At 35.2% G+C, this 23,079-nt stretch overlaps 1 protein-coding gene across 1 annotated transcript in view; it reads left to right on the plus strand.

The window, feature by feature from the left end:
• Nucleotides 1-4,357: 4,357 nt before the first annotated feature.
• Nucleotides 4,358-23,079, plus strand: part of HDAC4 (Histone deacetylase 4) — a 153,952-nt gene continuing 135,230 nt past the window's right edge. Inside the window, exon 1 of the mRNA XM_023156375.2 lies at nt 4,358-4,954. Within this exon, the coding sequence (XP_023012143.1) occupies nt 4,605-4,954 (350 nt within the window). The 5' untranslated portion in view covers nt 4,358-4,604. The remainder of the gene's footprint in view (nt 4,955-23,079) is intronic.

A 23,079-nucleotide genomic window follows, 5' to 3' on the forward strand; every position in this document is an offset into this window, starting at 1 on the left:
AGAGTTGTTGCGAGAGAGTTAGACACTACTATATCAAGATCAGTTTATTTTGCACAAATTGAGTCCTATTTACGTTATGAAATTTGTTTCTGGGGAAATTGTGCACAATTTCGTTTCAATATGATATTTTCTCTAGAAAAAAGATCCATCAGATATTAATGCAAGGGTAGCTACAGGGATTCATGCCGCCCATTATTTGTGAAGCAAAAAATTCTGACTTCAGTATGTCTTTTTATTTTGAAAACAGTGTGTCTTATCCACAAAAAATATAAAAATCTATTTAACCACCTCAACTTATAGTACACGTCAGTCTTACTTCATTTCCCTTCCAACACCTACTTTAGCCCTTACACAAAATTCTATTATTTTCAATAGCTCAATAGTTATTTAATCACCTTATTCCCAATAATTTAAGAAATTATGAATGAAAAGAAATTCAAAAAGAAACTAAAAGAATTCCTTGTTGGGAGGCCCTATTATAGTATGTAGACGAATTCTACCAAGACTCTATCGAGTCTGTAGCTTTGTGTAAACAAGTTATCAAAATCAACACGAAATGTTCGCATTATATATTTACATTTACCCAATATTCATATATTCATATACAGGATATTCACGTTAAGAAGAGAATGACATCATTTTTGGTAATTTTGTATATCCAACATATCAACTTTAAAATTCCCAATGAAATGTGTTCGAAAGCAATGAAACTAGTACAATTTCATTTTGTAAGTTGCTCAACTGATAGTAAAATTTCAGACGCTGGCGAATCAAAAAAAAAATAAGAAAATGTCAGTCTTTCTTTTCTTTTCAGAACTAATAATTTCTTTTGATAAGACCTGCGTATATACAATATGCGCAAAGCATTGTCGAAACAGTCTCAACAAAGTTTTGTATTTCAGTTAAGTAAATGAATAGTAAGTAAGGTTAATAGCAATAAAACAAATCAACAGCACAGCTTACTTACTATAGTAAGTAAGCTGTGTCAACAGTTCAAAAAAATTTGGAAGTTCGAAATAATGCACATGTTGGCAACGCCGTAACTTGTCATCTTGTAACGTTATTCTCTTCTTAACGTGAATATCCTTTATATTTGTATCTGTTCAGCTGAGCTTAATATTGGGGGCCGATTTGATAACCAATAGGTCATTGAAGAGGCTGCCAGTCAACTGCGTCGAGAACTTTCTAAACATAATAAACAGTTCGTTGGCCCTCAGATACTTCCTCAGAAGGTGGAAGCATGCGATCGTCATCATGCTCCCGAAACAGGGTCAGAACTCGCTGTTCCTACAGAACTATCGCCCGAGTAGTCTGCTTTCGTCGGCGACTAAGCTGGCTGAAATAGTCGTTCTGCAAAGGCAAAACGAAGAAGTTGAGGACCGAAATGTTCTGCCTAACGAACAATTCGGATTCAGGAGAGACCACTCCACCGAGTTACAGGCTCTGAGACTGTTCGAAAATACTATCCAAGAGCTAAACCAGAATCGTAATCGTAGTCCTTTTGGACATTTCGAAGGCCATTGACTGTATGTGGCACGAAGGCCTTCTACGACCTGCCTCGGGGACTGATCCGGTGGATCGGGTCCTTCCTGAAAGATAGAACTTTTCAGGTCAGAGTAGAGGGCTCTCTGTCTGACAACAGAGAGATCCTCGCTGGGGTGCCACAGAGACCTGTGCTCTCTCCCACGTTATACTCGCTCTACACCAGCGACCTTCCGAGGTCCGAGCGTGTGAAGGTGTCTCTCTACGCCGATGGCACGGCTCTCCTCTCATCTTCCATGGGTCGGGAGCTCGGGATCGTCTATATGCAACGTGCATTGGACAATCTCGAGCGCTGGTACCTTGAGTGGAAGATACGAGTGAACCCAGTAAAAACTCAGGCCTCTGAAAGGGAGATCAACTGGCAACGCGGGTAAAGTACCTCGGCCTTCTAATAGACCACAGGCTCACTTGGAACCCACACATTATATCAATTAAAATAAAGATCGAATGCCGGATAGCCAGTCTGTACCCTCTGATCAACAGAAGATCCAAAATGAGTCTTAAGAATAAAATTACCATCTACAACACGATGTTCAATCCTGTCATCGTGTATGCTTCAGGCGTCTGGGGACAAGCGGCTCCGTCTAATATTTCCATTCTGGAGAGATTGCAAAATAAGTTAATGAGGATGATTGTGAATGCTCCTTGGTTCGTGCGGAATGAAGCCATCCGCAGAGATTTGCAGCTGCCTTCCATTCGGCAGTCCATTCAGTCGAGGAATCAGCGAGTTTTTGATTGCGCAGAAACTCATGATAATCCGTTAGTTAGGGAAGCTATAGACGATCCCTCCCGATATAGAAGGCCTCGACACTCTGTCGAATGAGGCCGCTATGTCCTCCGTTAAAAGATGAACAATCTTTTCATCCATCTCACCCCAGCCAGGTAGGGGTACACCGTGAAGGGCGGCACTAATGTTCTGAGAACATTCATGTCGCCATCTTACCATCAGTCATGACCCGTTTGTCCCTCTGACAAACATCAGATGAAAGGGTAAGGGAGCCAGGCTCCGACCTGTTTGAAATCACGACGACGAACAATGGACTTAATATTTTTCTGTCCATATACTTTGATCTTATCTTTAAGCATTATTTTATAGTTTATATTTTTCAATTGTCCCATATACACGTTTTACTTTACTACACTTTGTCAATAAGATGTTCAGATCTTGGGTAATAAAGCTATTTTGATTTGATTTGAAACCAAACCACATGTTACACTGTTAAAAACACGGTTATAAACGTAACACTACTTGAACACGCTTCACCAAATGTGTCAAAGTGTTTGGCAACTGGCCAATGAGGCTGTCATCTATATACCACTCAAAGAAACAAAGTTTAGACAGCCAGCACCTTCATGGATGAATTTGAAAGTTTTAGGTTTTCAGAAAAAGGGGAATACCTGGCTTAACAATCTAAATTTTTAGTGCTGTTATTTGTACCGTTTATTCATTTCAAACAGATCACAACAGTGCAGCATTTTCCCTTTTTTCTCTGGACACAGCCTTTTAGATGAATGTCTTCCAAATTGGCTTCTGTGGTTTAGGAAGGGAAAAAAATCCTAATCTCACAATGTTATTTGTGAATTCCGACCTTTAAATCTAAATTAGACTATTTCTTCATCATAACCCAACCCAACCTATGCCAACCTCATTCACAATTTACATTATACCGATAGAAGTTGAAATATCCGAGTTACCTACACCAAAATTAAATTGATAATGAAAATTTGCATTCGATTTAAAAATAGTTTCACTTATGCTTTCTTGATTTGGCAGTATTAAGCGTTAGTGAGCGATCTACTAACTACTGATCATGCGCACCTCGAATATCGTGGCCAAGTATACAGAGGTATTCAACATGTATTAAAATGTTTTTAAGGATATTTTGAAACATAATTTATAAAAACTGTCTTTAATTTCTTCTCATAAGTTTCCTATTATATTCTGGTACCTCTCATTTATTATTTGTAAAATGTATTTGCATATCACCGTATGCGAACTTGGTGCAAAAATATTGAGACCATTTGGTATAAGTACTTGAAATCTGCATTGTTCTTGGATTGTAAATATCACCTTGCTATGTTCTTCAAGATCAGAAGTAATACATAACATGAATTTATCTTGACGAAATGCTTTAGATAACGAAAAACATGATAAAGAGGTGATTCAAAATTATTTCCAAGAAAATTAAACCACAAAGAGAAGCTAAAAAATAGATTTATTTCTGGGAACCTTTCCTGTGGAGATATGCATTGGCTTAGTTGTTTTATTGTCATTGCCTGGTAGTCTGTGTAAGTGTGTGAAGCTCGATTTATAGATCACCTAACGTCACTTCGTGAATACAAAAACGTATCCATAACATAAGAGATGGTTATTTCTTACGGAATCTTCCTTGCGGGCATCCAATCCGAGCACGTATTTCCTATATTCAAGAATTGACACATACGATTCTTTCGCATTCTACGGCAGTTTCTGACTTTATGCTGGGATGGAATATTTCCCATTTTAGTGATGGTGTTCATATATGTTTTTACTGCATGCTAGGTTAAGGTTGGTTCGGATTCAGATTAAATTTCAATGTAAAAATGCATAGCAGAGTCATTTTTTCAACATTCAAGAAAGCTTGAATTAAAAATTGTTAGGATTATTTTCGTGAAAGTTTCAACCTCCTAATTATATATTCCAATATGTTCCAACTCCACACCTCCCAGGAGATTTTTAGCGTAAAGCATTGGAATAACCGAACGCGCTTACTACTTTGCGATTATGTGAACAACTTGACTTGACGTCAAGGTCGTTGAAGACAAAGATCGAAAGATACTTGAGGCAGCTCCTGTTTTGATTATTACACTCATTTTGGATGTTTTGCTCATTACGTTATTTAACGGTTACTGCACGGTTACTCTTCGTTCTGCACCTACACTCATCGCTCGTCGCCAGCCCACCAGTTTTAGTTTAGTCTTTAGTCGCGATTGTTATGATCTCGTAAAAAGTCGGTGTTCCTGAGTGTTATTGAGTGTGTGACCTGTGTAAGTGTGCGATGAACCAAATAATTAAATAGGATATGGCAGAGCAACATCGCGAACCACCAGAACGCGAATTAGAACAGCAAATCTTGCAGATCAAGAAACAACAACAGCTGCAACATCAGATTTTGCTGCAGCATTTTCAACAGCAGCAACAGCACTTGGTGGAGCAACACGAGCAGCAGTTGCGACAACATCTGAAAGAGTTTTGGGACAGACAGAAACAGTTACAAGAGCTTAGGCAACGCGAACAACTGGAAGCTTTACGAAAAAAAGAAAAACATGAGGAAAGTGCAGTGGCTTCCACAGAAGTTAAACAAAAGTTGCAGTCGTTTTTACGACAAAGAGCTTCTGGAGGAAAGAATTCCAGGCCAGAAAACTCATGTTGGTAAGTGACTTAGTTCAAACTTCAAAGATCAAATCCAGCTTCAAAACAGCTGATTTTATAGGATGGTTAAGAGGTGCCAACCTCTTAAAGTTAGAAAAAGTCTTTAATGTTTGTAAACAAGTAGTGAAAGTAACATCATAACCTCCAAAACGGAATACTTATGTAAGGCCGTGTCTACTTCTCCGCTGGCGTGATTCAGTATGAAAAATGGCATTGTTTACTTACATATCTACCATAAATCTTATGTCAATTAATTCAACATTTCATATAGACACTTCATATTCCAGTACGCCAAAAGAAAATCCTTTTTTTTTTGAAGCAAAAGAGGAACAATGTATATTAGCGAGGCACTTTTCAAAATACTCAAAACTAATGATTTTACGAATTGCCGCCATTGTTTTTTATTTTGTTGCTAATTAGTTTACCAAGAAAATATTTGTTTACTCATTTAAAAAAATACCTGTTACTAATTTGACGTCAAGTTAGCTATACAACGTTTTATTATTGAGATATTGGGAACTTTGACTAGATTCTTAGTTTGCTTCAATTATTCGTGAAATACTTGCAGAAAAGAATATTTTAGTTTTTTTAAATACGTGACGTCAAGTTAACCTTACATTTTTATTATTGAGATTTTCAGAACGTTGACTACACCATTACTTCGATCTAATCATTCGCTAATCAGTTTTGAATATAAATGTTTATGGGAAAGACAGTTTTTGGCTTTCCACTACTCCATCTTTATACAAAAAAATGTGGGAATCTTCCAAAGAAAGGAAGGAAGTAATCAATTTTAAAATAAGTAACTCTATACATGGATGTGTAGATCATTCAAAGAAGTAACTTTCAGACACAAACTGGAAGAAAAAGCTCTTTTGAAATAGCTACTTTTATATAACCATTAAATTACATGAAAGAAAAATTCTTGCGAAACAAATACTTTTATATAAATACTGAATTATACAGAATACACTGTTCTCTACTCAGTTTGTATTCCAAACATTCGTTATGGAATAAAATCAGGTATCATTCACAGGAGTTTCACACTAAATGAATGGTAAAAAATTGCACTTACATGGAACACTGTCATCCTCACTGGTAGACATCGATGTTTCGCCGGAAGACATTTACCTTAGGGCTTTTCAGTACCAATCTGGATAACATTATATGAAAAAACACAGTTTGTGTCTGAAAGTTACTTCTTTGAATGATCTACACATCCATCTATAGGAAAGTTACTTATTTCAAAATTGATTACTTTCTTCTTTTCTTTGGAAGATTCCTACATATTTTTATCAAAATGGAGTAGTAGAAAGCCAAAAACTTTCTTTTCTTAAAATTAGTCACTCCTAAAAAATAACCCTTTCTATTTAAACATAAATATAAATTTTTTTATGTTTGAAAAAAATACATGGTGTTTCTCTAACTTGACTTAAATTTGAATATTACTGGAGTTCTTTCCCAACACCAAATCGTTATTTTTAACACCTCGACACATGTTTCGATCACCAAGTGATCATCTTCGAGAGGAAGATTAAAATGGAAACTTTCCTATGAATAACGATGACAGACCAATGCCAAATAGCATACTATATAGCTTGTTAAAGTAATATTAATGGATTTAATGATTACTACATAAGGACACTTTGTAAAAATAAATTTAGATGGGATTATTGTGAAGTTAATTTTTATATAGCTGAAAATTGTTTTATATATAACTATAATATTTAAACACTACATAAGGACATATTGAAAAATAATAGATAAGGCAAATTTTAAAATTAATTTAGGGTGGTATACCTGTATAGGTGGTATACCTGTATGGTTTACCTGTATAGATAACTGTATAGCATAACTAGCGTTAGTTAGGAAAGTTTCCACTTTAATATTCCTCTTGAAGTTGATCACTTGGTGATCGAAACACGTGTCGAGGTGTTAAAAATAACGATTTGGTGTTGGGAAAGAACTCCAGTAATATTCATTACCACACCAAAGGTTCCAAACAATGCATCATAAGTTGACTTAAATTTAGCGATACAATTTTTTCACTATTGAGTTTCTAGAACCTTGACCAGATCATTAGTTTACTGTAATCATTTTCTAATAAGTGAGGAAGAAAAGTATTTTGTTTTATTTTTGTTTTTAAAAATACTTATTAAAGAGATCATAAATTAGATTACGTTAATAATTTAATTTATTAAGTGAGTAATAGGTATGTGTAACAAGTATGAAGTTCAACTTCATACACCACCGAGGAATGCATAAAAGGCTCTACACATCTGTTGCATGCTTTACCTATCTACGATTTCAGGTTGAAAATGTTTATACTTTCATTACAACTTCAAACATAGCTTACAATAAATACGATAAGTCAACAGGCTTTATTGTAATAAATGAAGACACTGAACGATTTTCTATTATATATCAACTCTCTCAACCAAAAAATCAAATTCACAATGGAATGGATGTTCTTGTGAACAGATGCGAAGATAGGGGTTAAGAAATGACCATTCACATTTGTTAATTTTTCAATAATGTTTTATACTTCTTATTTTTTCAAATTTTTTCTAGAATCTAAAGTATGTATTTCAATTATAATCTTTCAATGTTATAATTCATCCTGTATGTATTGTGAACTTGCTATTATTTAGGGCTAATTTTAAGTTTCTTCGTTTCCCTATTGGAACAAAATTCTGCTTATTGTTTTAAGGGGTGAGCATATTTTTAGTTGACATTAGTTTTTGGGAAAGAAAGATTTTGGCTTTCTACATTCACCATCTCTATATAAAAATGTGCGAAACTTCCAAAGGAATGAAGAAAGTAATGAATTAAAAAAAATCTTTAGATAGAAGTTACTTCCAGTTACTAACGGGAAGAAAAAGCCCTCTCGAAATAAATTTTTTCATAAAGATGGAGAAGTAGAAAGCCAAAACCTTTCTTTCTTGCATATTTTTTTGATTCGGGTGATTGCCTCAAGCGCACATGATGAAATGGAAACTTGTTTTCTGGAAATATATTTTCAGTATGAGATATACTTACCTGAATATACTAGGAATTTTAGCCCACTTTTGAATCTCTCTCTGATTTGTTACTTGTTGTTTTCTTTTTGTCCTTCTTTTCATCCTTAGGTTCTGCTAACCTAACCCTTAAACTGGCAGAACCAAATCAAAATTGGAACCTAACACGAGTCTAGAACTTTTCATTTCGCTGAAAGATGTGTATGAGTATGTTTGATCTGAACCGTTACATTTTTAATTATTTTTATTCTGGACCTGGGAGTCACGTTGGTAGCTACAGCTGCCTACGGGATTCTTACGTGATTCCGGTGAATTTTAGGTTATCTAACTGAAACCAAAAATGTTGGGTCAGCTCCTGCTGGTGACTTAGAGACAGAGAGAGAGAGAGAGAGAATATGCTTTATTGTATACATGATAAATCATGGTTACAAAGCTTAAAAATAGTACAAAATAATACATATAAAATATTAAAATCAGTACAAGGTGTGTGTACACACACACCAACAGACACACACATGCATAGTACATACATTAAAAACACAATAAAGTCCTAAGCCTGAGTCAATTTTTACAAGAGAGAAAATATATATATATATATATATATATATATATATATATATATATATATATATATATATATATATATATATATATATATATAAATATTTTTTACAGCTTTTCTGAACTGCTTAAGAGGTATAATGTCTTTAATTTCATCAGGTAAATGATTGAATATTTTGCATCCATTGTAAATGAATGAATCTTTAAATAAAGTGGAAGTCGGTCTCGGAAGTTTAATATTATTGTCTTGTCTAGTAGTGTAATGAACTTGGGGTGACCCAAATCTGTCAATATGTTTCTTTATTAATGTAACAGTTTCAAAAATGTATAAAGCCATTACTGTTAGAATTCCGAATTGTTTGAATAAAGGTTTGCAAGAGTCGCGATAATTAGCTTTGGACATATATCGTATAGCATGTTTCTGTAAAACCAGAATACTATTAAAGAGATAACTACTGCAGCTTCCCCAGAATGCAATACCGTAGCGCAAGCGGGATTCGATTAAAGAATAATAAATCAATTTTACCGATTGCAAGTCTAATTCCTTGGCTACCAATTTAACAGCAAAACACCCAGATGATATGTTTTTCCTTAATGCTGAAATATGTTCATCAAATTTTAGCTTACCATCAATAAATAGTCCTAAGTATTTAGTATATCCCTTACTTTCAAAGCTACTTACTCCAATATTGATATCATTAAGCGTACATTTGAAAGTAATTAGATTTGTTTTTTTAATATTAAAAGAAAGTATATTACACTCACACCATTTGGAAATTTTGGATATATCTTCAATGATTATTTTATTTAAATTCTGGAGAGACGGACTGTGCCAGATGATGGTAGTATCATCAGCGAATAAAGTGAATCTACCGGATATATGTATACTTGTCAAATCATTTATATATAATAGAAAAAGAACTGGACCTAGGACAGACCCTTGTGGAACGCCAGATCTAATTGTTTCTAATGAGGAAGATTCTGTAGACTTGACAATTTGACTTGACTTTGTTCATATATGATGTTTTCTATTGTCGGCAACCAATTGTTGCCAACTTTGCACTTGGCTGCATCCCTCTGATGAGGCCAAAAACAAGTGTACACGGTTTGGTCTTTTTCAAGAGTTTTGTTCAAAAGTTCTCTCTTCAGTCCTTCGTATTTCTCTCTTTAATCCTTAGTATATTTAGATTTATCCCATACCCAAGAATGATTTCCATAAAATTTGTTTCACTTTTACCATGTGTTTCTGAGGTAATTCTGCTTGTGATGCACTGTTTGGAACTTTTGGTGTAGTAATGAATATTACTGGAGTTCAATCCCATCACCAAACTGTTGTTTTTACTACCTCGACACGTGTTTCAATCACTAAGTAATCATCTTCAAGAGGAAGATTAAACTCAGTTTATTAAAAATAATGGTTTGGTGTTGAGATTAAACTTCAGTAATATTCGTAATTGTACTGATAAAACGAGCAAAAAATGGTTGAAGTAGCCATAAAAAGAACCTAAAATAATTGCAAATTGGAAATGTTCATAAATGGAAGGAATTCCATTTGGTTTTTGAAAAAGATAGTTTTTGGCTTTCCACTACTACATCTTGATAAAAAAAATGTGAGAATCTTCCAAATAAAATAAGGAAGCAATCAATTTTAAATGAAGTAACTCTATACATAGATGTGTAGATCATGCAGAGAAGTACCCTTCACACAAACTGGAAGAAAAAGCCCTTCTGAAACAGCTACTTTCATATACACATTGAATTAAACGAAAGAAAATTCTTTCGAAACAAATACTTTTGTACAAACACTGAATTATATAAAAAAAAAGCACTTTTCTCTACTCATTTTGTATTCCAAACATTCGTTATGGAACTGAATCAGATATCATCATAGGATTTCTACACAATATACTAAATGAAAGGTAAAAATTTCACTTACATGGAACACTGTCATCCTCACTGGTAGACATCAATATTTCGCCCTCACTGGATAACATTATTAGAAAAAACACAATTCATTCATAAATTACGATTTTATGTCACATAATGAATTTGATCTATGCATGTCAACGATGACATCATAATGACATTCATTCATTTATTTGATTAAATCACAACCAAAGGAATCTTGTTTGAATTGAAAGGGTTATATTTTCAGGAGTGATTAATTTTTGGGAAAGAAATTTTTTGGCTATCTATTACTTCATCTACACATAGATGTGTAGAATATGCAGTTTGTGTGAAAGTTACTTCTTTGCATGATCTACACATCTATGTATAGAGTTACTTCTTTGGAAATTGATTGCTTCCTCCTTTATTTGGAAGATTCCCACATTTTTTATATCAAGATGGACTAGTAGAAAGCCAAAAATTTTCTTTCTCAAAATCAATCACTCCTAAAAATATAACCCTTTCAAATTTCCATTTGCTTCTGACAACTTAATGACGTTTTTGTTATTACTTTTTTGTCTTCCTCCCATACTTGAAGAATATTTTCTAAAAATCATTACTTACCTATTTTATCGAGTATGTTTGAGGTAATGAGCCATATGTACAGACCCCCCAATGTTCCTCTTCCAAGTTTTTTAAAGGCTTTTGAAGATAGTTTATCTCCAGTATGTCCGAAATTTGAAAATGTGATCGGTGCTGGAGATTTAAATATTGATTTCTCATACTCTGCAAATAGATCTTGTATTCAACAATCTTTTGCTTTGAAACAGATCAACCAACATGCTTTTCTACAACTAGCTGCAAAGTCATAGATGTTCTAATATGCTCTGAATTATTGACAATAAGCGACTGTACTATGGTCGATTGTAGCTCGTTTTCGGATTACTTTCTTGTACCATGCAGGTCAGATATTGCGAATGCAAAAGGAAATAACTTCATTTACACTTTTAGAGACTTCAGAAAATTCAATCCAGAATCATTTTATTCTGACTTGAATAATACTAATTTCCAACCTATTTATAGTTCCGATAACATCGACGAAAAAGTTGGCATATTCAGTAAATTAGTTCTTGAACTTTTTGACAAACGCACTTCGGATTACAGATAACCTTAAACTCATGTTCAAACTCAGAGATGATGCTCTTTCTAGATTTAAAAAACCAAGTCACCTCATCACTGGGTATATTACAAAGAGATGAGGAATCTCACAAATCGAACGGTAAATTTCGAGAAGAAGGCATATCTTAACCATTGCTTATCGAAAAGTAAACAATTCTGGAAGGAACTAGCTAAGCTCAATGTTTATAAGAAAAATGGTCAAAAGGAAATTCCTGAACACCTCTCGTATGTTGAAAAAACAACAACTTTTTCGGCGATATTGTTAATAGTAACTCCGCGCCTGATGCTGACACAATAATAAATCATTTTTGAGCTCGAAGCTGAATAACCAAAAATTTAAATTTCATGAAACTAACGAGAATGACATTCACAACATTCTGTTATATATTAAATCTAATGCTTTTTTTTTATTTAAGCAAATTCGCATCAACCTAGTGGTTATTAGCGAGTAGTACATGTTCATAGTTTTGTTATAATATCGATACATTTAAGAAATTTGAAAATTTTGGAATATTACAGTTTCTGCCAATAGTGTTGTAGATATCTAGGGAAAAGTTGAAGTTGTTTCGCTGCACCCAGTATTTTGGAAAATCGGTGAAAATGTGCTTAACACTCAGTTTTGTTTCACATATGTTACACATTTGCTCTTCGGTGTGATTTAACAGATATCTGTGCGTGAGATTGGTATGACCTAAGCGTAGCCGATTGATGAGCATTTTTCAGTTGTTTGTTTCGTCAGGCCAAGGTTTCACATCATATTTGATTGAACGTAGTTTTCACCATTGTTTTAATGTCTATAGATACTACTTTCGACGCTACTTCGGATTCGGTAGAGGTAATTGCGCCATGAGCAGATTAGTCGGCTTTTTCATTGCCCTGAATTCCAATATGTGATGGGATCCAAATGAAACTAATATTTTTTCCATGTTGCTGGATCAGATGTAGTTCTCTTTTTATTTTTTGTGCAATTGGATTTTTAGGATATAAGCTTTTAGGATATAAATCTAATGCTGTTGGACCGGATAATATCACCATACAAATGTTATTATATTGTTGTCCAATTATTTTACCTCACATATGCCACTTATTCAATGATTGTATTCAAAAAAATATTTATCCAACAGTCTGGAAACATTCGCATTAGTATTTTGTGTGCCATATCTAAAGCATTTGAGAAATTTGTAAACTTGCAGATACGTTACTACTTGAATGATTTCAATATATTACCTACATGTCAATCAGGGTTCCGGCCAAACCACAGCTGCACAACAGCTCTTTTGAAAGTTGTTGATGATTTACATTGTTCTGTTCTGGGCTACTCTAAAGCATTTGATCGTATTAACTACCCTCTACTTTTGGCAATACTGAAGTAGGTACCTGGGTTTTGCCTCTAGCGTGATCACTCTGCTGGAAAATTATCTGCTGAACCGTTCTCAGTGTGTCCTACTCAATAACAAAAAATCGAATACCCTTAAAATAAATAATGGGGTCCCCCAAAGATCGATTTTAGGTCCACTTCTCTTTGTTTTATATAACTCCCAGTTCTCACACTGCCTTCTTCACACTTCCATGCATTGTTACGCTGACGATATACAGTTGTATTTACAATTCGATTAAAATTCACTCAATATTGGGCTCGAACAAATGAGTCATGATCTGTACTCTCTGATAACTGAATCAAGTAAATATTGTCTCTCTGTAAACCCATCTAAATCTTGTGTCATGCTCTTCGGTAGGCCAAATGCAAAGAATCGTTGCAGCGAATCGATTAACATTTCCATCGATGGGGTTCAATTACCAAAAAGTGACGTCACGAAAAATTTAGGTCTTTACCTCGATAATTCTCTGCGTTTCACTACACATGTTTCTCAGATTCTTAGAAAGGGTTACAAGAATCTAAAATTAGTATACTCGAGTAATGATCTTTTGAACAAAAAAAATAAAATATTTCTGCGACGCACTGGTACTATCTCATGACAACTATGCTGATACTGTTTATGGTCTAGGACTCTTGAAATCTGACAGGCAGAGACTTCAAATACGTGAGCATGTGTCTCAATACTTGGAACAACTCGGGTGACTGAACATGGATGCTAGACGCACACTGCATTCCGCTAGTTTATTCCATAACGTCATATCCACTGGGAAACCTGCCTACCTATTCACGAAACTGTCCTTTAGAACCGATATTCATAATATAAATTTGAGATTTAAATATTTTTTGACTGCACCTAAACATAAAACTTCTCTTTTTCGAGGATCTGTTTCTTATAACATTGCACACTTATATAATCGGCTACCCATTGAATTGAAATCCCTACCACCACGTAGTTTCAAGAAAAATTTGAAGAGATTTATGCTACAATCCGGTTCTCTTCTTTTATAACATTGATCAGTTGACACTTATACATAATATTTGGTTACCATAAATATGTAGAAATCATCAAATTTATCATTGTTTGTGACATGATTTTTCACATATAAAACATCAATTTCTCTTTTATTCGTTTTTTGCCTCTCTTTTCTGCTTTTCTTTCTTTTTCTTTTGCTTCTCTCCCTTCTTTTATTTTTTTCTTCTTTAAGTTCAGTTGCAAATAATATGTATTAATATAAGTTATCTTTTACTGGTTAGATGGAAGAGCAATTTCTGCCTTGATTTATCATGCGCAGACGTTGAATTCTACCATTTGTTAGTTTAGATTAGTATCTTCTGTACAGAGTAACCTTTCAATAAAATATTATTATTATTATTATTATATATTACTTCAAACAAAGAGAAGAATACTGTTCAATAGGGTAATAAACAATTATTGCAGCTTCAAAATTTCCAAAAAGTGAGACAGCTCAACAGTGAAGCTAGCAGAACCCACAGATTAAAGAAACGCCAAGTAGCAAATCGGAGAGAGGTGGGAAATGATGAGTCTGAAATCATTAGTATTTACTTGGATTTATACCATTCTAAAAAATTAGTGTCACTTTCAAATGGTCAACATAGGAAATACAAATCATAAAATGTGCAGTATTGCAAATTCAGCATTTTCAAAAAAATTAATTCAGCCGTCAGTTTAGCAGTGAAGAGCAGAATCCACAAAACATGAAAAATAAGCGAAAGCGATACGAGTAATGAAAAAGAAGCCTAAAATTATTGCAAGTTCAAAATTTTACCAAAACTTGGGGATTTCGATTTGGTGATTCAATACATTTCTTCTATGGTTAAGTTAACAAAAAAGTCGGGAACAGATTACAAAATTAGCCTAAAATTATAGCCTGAAAACAAACATGAAAACTCAAAGTGGTTCTGTTAGCTTAACAGGGTTTGTTGGCTTAAATTTCTGGGAAAGTGTTTCTGAATTACTCAAAGGCATTTGCTACTATTGATCATTGCCTTTTATTAGCAATTTTGAAACACATTGGATTGAATTATGGTGCAAGGCAGTAATAATTTAACCATCACTTGCTACTATATCTATCCTGTAGAGTTCCAAAAGGAACAATCTTAGGCCCTCTGTTGTTTTCGGTGTATACCTCATTTCTGAAAAACAAATTTTCATGGTGTCAGTCACACTTTTACGCTGACGACACTCAACTGTACATATCTTTTAAGCCAGAAAATAATAAGTCATCAATAGACGATCTGAATACTCAGTAACTGTATCTAATGGACACTGTCTCCAAATAAATCCTTCCAAATCGGTTGTGTTATTGTTTGGATCTAAGGCTAAGCATTTAAAATTTCTGAAAGATTTTTTTAATAAAATTAACGATGAGTTTTCATATGGACTATCAACTAAGATTCACGGCACATGTCGACCACCTTATTAAAAAATTTTGCCGTAAAATAAAACTCTTGTATGGATGTCGACACATTCTGAATCAGCAAACTAAAATTGTTTTATCAGAATTATTAATCTTGTTCCAGCTTACCTTCGGCGATGTGATTTATGCTCGTTGTTTGACTGTAAAAGATGAGTCACAATTACGAAAAATTCAGGATTCGTGTATTTTTTTGAGGCATCAACTGCTAGGTTATCCATCTATTATATTTGCTGCTTTCAAAAATGCCATCAGGTTACTCGACGTTCGTCTATCATCACATAGAATTTCTTTCATTGCCCCAGTTATATTATGTTGTCTCCTGGTTTCCTCATATTCTGGACATTCTACAAGTATATGTTGTACTGTTAGTACTGTTTGGCATATGGTACATAGAGGTTGTTCTCTAGGAGTAAGTAAAGGTGTGTGAGAACAACTTGTTCTTTCCTAGTCAATTTCAGTGGTGAGATTCGCTTATTCACACTTGATTTCGAGTATTTCAGTTTCGCGTCAGTTTCATTCCAAAGAGTCTGCCAGTCAGATTGTTCTTTGGTTTTATTGAAATTCTTAATATCTTCTAAGTGGAGTGGTACATCTTTATGTTCTTTAGAGTTAGCAATCATTCTAGCTGCCTTATCCACATCCTCGTTGTTCTTTATGCCAAAATGACTAGGCATCCACATGAAGCTGACAGTTCTACCGCTTTCCTTCATAATATGAATTCTGGCAAGAATAATCCTTACAAGGGGTCAAGAGTAAATTTATTTTATTTCATCAGTTTGGACTTCCATTGTCTAATATAATATAAATTGACTTGAAATACCTGAAAGAATGTCACGACGTTTCGATTGTTAGTATCCACGATCGTCTTTGGGTGATATTTTGAAATTATCTTATGGAACTCAATGAGTCGATACAAATTAGGAAATAAGTTTCATTTCGTGCGAATTCACAGAACAATAAAAATTACAATTACAAAAATTCAGGATTCGTGTATTAGATTCATATACGTGTTACCACGACGCTTCGACTACCTATTTTCCACGATTTCCAGGAACTCAACCACTGATTGGTCGCCGACTAACTCCAAGAGTGGGCGTGAGTCATAATTTGTGAAAGGAACAAAAAGAGCGCCACGGGATTTAAACCAATCAGTAATTGTTAAATACCTAACTCTCAAAAGAAATCACGAAGTATAATACATCATCACCCAAAAAACAATAGGTAAACTAGAAAATAGAATCAAACAAAAAATACAGAACAAGGATCAAACTACTCCAAGATATAAAATAACATAACGATGGACAGCATTCACATACGTAGGTCACCAAAACAAAAACTAACAAACATCATCAAATCCCTGAACATCAACATCACATACAAGCCAAACAGGAAAATAACGCAAAAAATAAACAGCTATGAAAGAGAAAAAGATGAAAACCTAAACGAGGTGTACAGCATACAATGCTCGGACTGAACAAATTCAATGTCGGCTTTACTGACTATTCCTAATACAATTACTTATGAAATTGTCGAACAGGAAAATAAAGAATTTGATTTGATTTGAACCAAGAAAAAACTGATCCAAAGGTACGACTAGCACAAAAAGGCATACATAAACCCAACAATATATAAATCAAACCTCGCAACACACGCCATACAAAACAAACATAACTTTCCCCCACAAGAGTACAAAACTCATAAAACAAGTCATTAAAAGAAACCGTATGGACATCTGGAAAAACTTAAACAACCATAAATTTAACAGTCATAATTCACTTATCGAGGAACAAAACCAAATCAATACACAACAAGACATAACATTCAATATACTACACAAAACAATAAACATTCTCAGAAACAGTGAAGCTAGAGAAAATCCAATACAAAGGATATTACCTGATGTAACTCAAATATAGGCAAATTTACCTACAGTACCTGCAGTACCTGCACTAAGGCGTTCTGACCGCATAAATGAACAAACAAGAGGATGAAACGTTCAGTTTGAGTAGAGCCTTGAAGATGACATAAATATATATATATATATATATATATATATATATATATATATATATATATATATATATATATATATATATATATATATATATATATATATATATGAATGAAAAAACTAAATTATTTTTTCCGCCAAATAATTAGCCAATAAGTAGAGAAAACTAATGGTCTGGTAAAAGTTCTGGAAAACCCAATAGAAACGTGTCATCGTTAAGTTAACGAAACACCTTGTATTTTTCGATACAAAAGAAATGGTATCGCTAACTTCATGTCGAGTAAGCGAGACACCATATATTAACAAAAATTCTTTTGCTAGATATTGATGAATAATTAGAGCAAACACGTGCGTCACAAAGTACTGGTATCGCTAACTTGACGTCAATTTTGTAACACAACGTGTATTGTTTTTAAAATGGTGGAGAAAAATGTATTTTCTTCCGCAACTAATCAGCGGTAAAATGTGAAATTATTAGTTTTGCACACTACGAAAAGTGTGCTACTTTGACGTTTCCAAAAAGTCGCTATTATTCGTTTCAGCTTCATAAGGGGCGACAAAACTACTACTAAATAGTGAAAAACTTGAAACTATCAATAATAAAACTGGTAATTTATCAACCAGTAATGATAAACTCGTGTATCCTCCAGATAACATTTTATAAATACCACAAAAATAGCCTGTCTATTTATAGCTTGCGACTACGTAAGAAACGTTTTTGTAATCAATCGTCAAATTATGAGTTTACCTTGAATATATTTCAATGACTAAAACTTTGTTCCAACTAATAATAGAGAAGGATGTGACTGAAATTGCGAAAAGTGAATAAAATTTTTGATTGATTGTGATTTGTGGTGATTTCAAAAATATTTTCACGTTATGCTCAATCAAGCTACTGATTATTAACTGAGGAAGTTGGTGTGAATAACTCAATATATACAGGGCTGTGCATGAGTCTGAGATACAGAGTCATTTAAATTGGGCTTAACTTGCTTATTTTTGGGTGATACCGTCAAATCTTTTTTAGTTCCGGAGATATAAAGGAAAAACCGAAAATTTAGAAATTCCTTTTTTTGCTGTATCATCTTTACTTGCTTCAGCAACTTCCATTGTAATAGAGTGAAGTAGAGTAGGCTTATTTGTCCATTTTTATACAAGTACATTTATGGCAAGTCACAAAGCTTTACAAGTTTCGAACAAGAAATATATTGGTAGTGCATTAAAAGTTTATTTGAATGATGAAGATTGCGGTAGGATGAAACAGATGAATTTTTGACCTATCGCTTACCTATGCATTGCATAGGTAAGCGATATGCAAATTTTGTCTCATATATATATGGTTATCACAATGCTTTGGAAAACTTATTCAAAGATCTGAGAATTTCCAGTAAAACAGTAAATATTTAGTAAGCGGCTAAGCTAAATTATGGAATAAATTCGGTATTTCACAAACAGTGTTTTTTGACAAAAATCCTCATATAGGAGGATTTTTATTTTTGAATGTCGATTTTTGAATGCATATTCTGAAGATATCACGTAACTGGTTTTGACGTAGTGACGTGTTATATAAATATTTCTCTTGTGTATTACTTTTCGAAATCGTCCGATCTATTTTTTGCGTTCATACCAACAGAGCCCCGCTTCGAGTATTTTTACCCGCTTGCGTTGAAAATGGAACCTTCAAAATTACACATGAGCCATAAACCATCTGTCTATTTCTGAACGTAATGAATGTTTTTTGAGGAAAAACCACCGGCTTTTGGCCCAATCTCAAAATTATTTTCATTAATCAGACTGATACAAATAGTGCCAGTGGAGATGAGCATCTCTTCTACAAGGCAGATGTGTCTTTCATGAGAGGAAGTGGCTTGATTAAATTAATTGGTTGTGCTTTCACACCGAGTGCTTCCATTGTCGTGAGGCTGTAATACCAAGCTTGCCAAAAGTTATACAGAAAGAAACACATTTTTAAATGTCATCTTTTTACTACTGTAACGATGGAGAATAACCCCCGATATATCAGAGATAGAATAAAGCAGGAAAATATTTAAGCTTTCAGTATTTTTTTTTAAGGACAAAACACAAGCACTACAGGAAAATCCTCCAATTAGGCGAATGGCTCTTTTCTGGATGGAATCCAGCAACTTCAGGGTATTTGTTTGAAGGTGGTTGACAATGTTTCGTTCGGACTTCCATTGTCTAATATAATGTCTAATATAAGCAAATCCGGAATAGTAGAGCATGTTTGGACTCATCAACATAATATCAAGTGGGCTTAAGCTGAAATCATCCACAAAGAGGAACACTGGTTTAGGAGAAAATTCAAAGAAGCCGCGTGTATGTTGTCCAACAACGCATTTAGTCAAGCTAGCGTAGAGATATGTGACATATGGAAACCTCTAATCAAGCGAAAAACGACCAACTCCCGCCAAACGGTCATCTCCCGCTAAAACCAATGAAGCGGAGAGAGGGAAGAGGGGATAGGTGAAAGCACTCGAATGACCTATAAATAGTAGGATTTCGGAGCTCTCACTGGCCCCAGGCAGTGCAGGCATACAGGATTATTGGTAATATTACGGTCTTTATCATCGGCAGCTTCACTTTCAATCCCATGTTGCTTCTTCGACCTATTATCGGTAATAGGTTTTGTCGGGCAGATCTCGCCATTCCTATTCTCTGCCGTACGTGAGACCTGAACGTTAATCTTTTGTCTAGGTTGACTCCCAGGTATCTAGCTTCGTTGATCCACGGAACTTCTTGTCCGTTGAAGGTGAAGGTTTCCTTCCGGGTGTGCTCGCCTCCGGGTGAACAGTATCGCCTGACTTTTGCCTGGGTTTATACTGATCTTCCACATGTTGGCCCATTCCTCTAATCTATCTGCCTGTTGCTGCAAGTATCTAGTGACGTGCGCTTGGCTTGTTGATCTCGCCAGCAGAGCTGTGTCGTCCGCATAGAGCACCAACTTGTTGTTGTCCGGCTTGGGTACGTCTGCTGTGTATAACGAGAAGAGGTGTGGCGAAAGGACTGCACCTTGTGGGACCCCTGCTTCCAGTTACTGCATGGTTGAGAGTTCTTGTCCTCTTCTGCAGCGGCATCGCCTGTCAGCTAGAAAAGACTCGATTAATCCTACCATCTGTTTTGTTTAACGAAAGTTGCACATTTTGGCCAGAACGCCTTGGAGACGTCTAAGAAAGTCGCTCCCAGAGATGCCCAAAGTGTGCAGAAAAAGAATCTTACATACTACTGGTTACCTTCGATTGTAAAGTAATATTTGCGGCTCTTTGGTAATCGAGACTTTGTTTGTAGTTTTTTGAATTGTGTCCGCTATCTGAATATGATGTGTGATAAATTCTCGCTAGCGAGTAATTTCCCCAGTTGCCTAAAATATCCAAATATTTCCATCCTTTCCTTTTCATTGAATAGTGAACAGTACCGACTCTGTTTCCTACACTCACTATTACATCTTTGTCGAAGTATTTCTTCTGGGACTGAAGCTTCACTTTTGTCGAAGTATTTTCTCTGGTACTGAAGCTTTACTTTTGAAGCTAACATATTCTTCTCCAAATAGAAGACACAAGACACTATATAAACGATTCGGGTACTTGAAAAAATATAAACAAACTGAAGTGACGTTAAAAAACAGAAGTCCTAACTGGTTGAAAAATTAGATGCGACTAAGTGCCTAAACTGATATAGATTAAATTACAATTTTACGAATTGGCGTAACCAAATTGGTAGTAAACTTACTACTTACCTATTAACAGAAAATAGTTCGTGAGCAGGATTCTTTTTTCATTTAGCAAATAGTTCTGTTTGTAAGTGGTATGATCTTATTCTGAATTGTTCATTAACCTACCCTAGTATCATGAACACTTAATGTGATACGTCCAGAAACATACCCGGGGTAAACTCAGTTTGGACAATTCTAATATACATATAGTATCTTTCATTGAACACCTCCTATCTTAAAATTTAAATAAAACAAAATGTGTGTGGGATATCATTTTCATTTTTATTCGTTTGAAAGATCTATTGATGTCATTATGTGTGGAATAAAATCGTTCAAATGTCCGCCATGGCTTTTCTGGGTGGCGCACAACCGAAACGTTGCAATTTTCCATGACTCTGGCTCACAAATCAGACTGAATTTGACCTATGGCATAGGTTATGTTGACTTTGAGGAGCGCCGTAGTTGTGACTTATTCGCACACACCTGCGACTTAACAGCCTGGCCACGGGACATTCCCCGATGCGAATATTTGTGCGGTGCGAACGGCAAAGCGTCTAGCGACTGAAATAAATGCATAGCAATATACTTATGAAGCCACGCGCAACGGCGACCGGCGAAGCGTCTGGCGAAATGTACCCAGCGATCCGCGTGGGCGACTTGCGGCGCGGCGGGCGAGCAAAACAAAGGCATGAATCTGTACGGCGCAAGCCACGGAGTCGAGCGGCAGTCGCGGCGAATAGTGCAGTGAGCAAACGAGTTGAGTTGTTTTCGCCGCGAAAATTGAACACCGAGACTTTTACGGCCTGGCCACGGGGATCGGCGGTGTGAACGTCGAAGCGGGAGGCGAGGTGTCCATTCGTGCGGCACCGTTTGCAGGCCAAGGACAGTCACGTTCGCCGCCGCAACCAATAGTCCGACAGCGAAATGTCTTTATCGAATTTATCTCGATATTGCTTAGAAAGTAATAGTTTTTTGGTTCAAGACCTAGTGTTTGGAAGAGATTGTGGAGTACATGATTTGAATAAGAGTCGGGGTATAGATGGAGAATTCCAAAACAAGTACGAGAAATACAGATTATACCCAGAAAAATTTTTTGAGTACACCAAAATTAGTATTGAAACTTTCGATTATATTCTTATGAATATTCAACAGAATTGGAGAAAAAAGTTAATGCAAATAGAACCTATGTACACAGGTAATCTTCAATTAACTGATCATATTTTGGAGAATTACCTATAGTATCCATCAGTATGATCAACTTTTCCCAAGAAAGTAATAGTCGCAAACGGATTTTTTTATAACTAAATTTATTTGGAACTATATTTGCCCAAAATATTATCAGCTAATTTTACATTGCATATTAATATTTCATGAAATAAAAACACTTTTAGATAATTATGTTATTTATTGCGAAAATGTAAATTATATGACAGTAATTTTTCGTACAACTAAAACAAAAAACAACTTTTAACTTGTAATTGATGGTAGAATGAATAATGAATTTCTAACTTTTTAATCAGTCTTTTATTCAGCAATAAAAGTCTCGGTGTTCATTTTTCGCGGCGAAAACAACTAAACTCGTTTGATCACTGCACTATTCGCCGCGACCACCGCTCGACTCTGTGACTCGCGCCGTACAGATTCATGCATTTGTTTTGCTCGCCGACCGCGCCGCAAGTCGCCCACGCGATTCGCTCGGTACCTTTCGCCGGTTGCCGTTGCGCGTGGCTTCATAAGTACATTCCTATGCGTTTGTTTCAGTCGCTAGAAGTTTCGCCGTTCGCACCGCGCGAATATTCGCATCGGCGAGTGTCCCGTGGCCAGGCTGTTGCGGCTTGGCCACGGGGATCGGCGGTGCGAACGACGAAGCGGGGAGCGAGGCGACCATTCGCGTGACACCGTTTGCAGGCCACGGGCAGTCACG

The sequence above is a fragment of the Leptinotarsa decemlineata genome, unplaced genomic scaffold (assembly GCF_025532065.1).
Source record: "Leptinotarsa decemlineata unplaced genomic scaffold, Ldec_3_MD MMD2_tig00026340_RagTag_RagTag, whole genome shotgun sequence".
In the NCBI taxonomy this organism is placed as follows: Eukaryota; Metazoa; Arthropoda; class Insecta; order Coleoptera; family Chrysomelidae; genus Leptinotarsa; species Leptinotarsa decemlineata.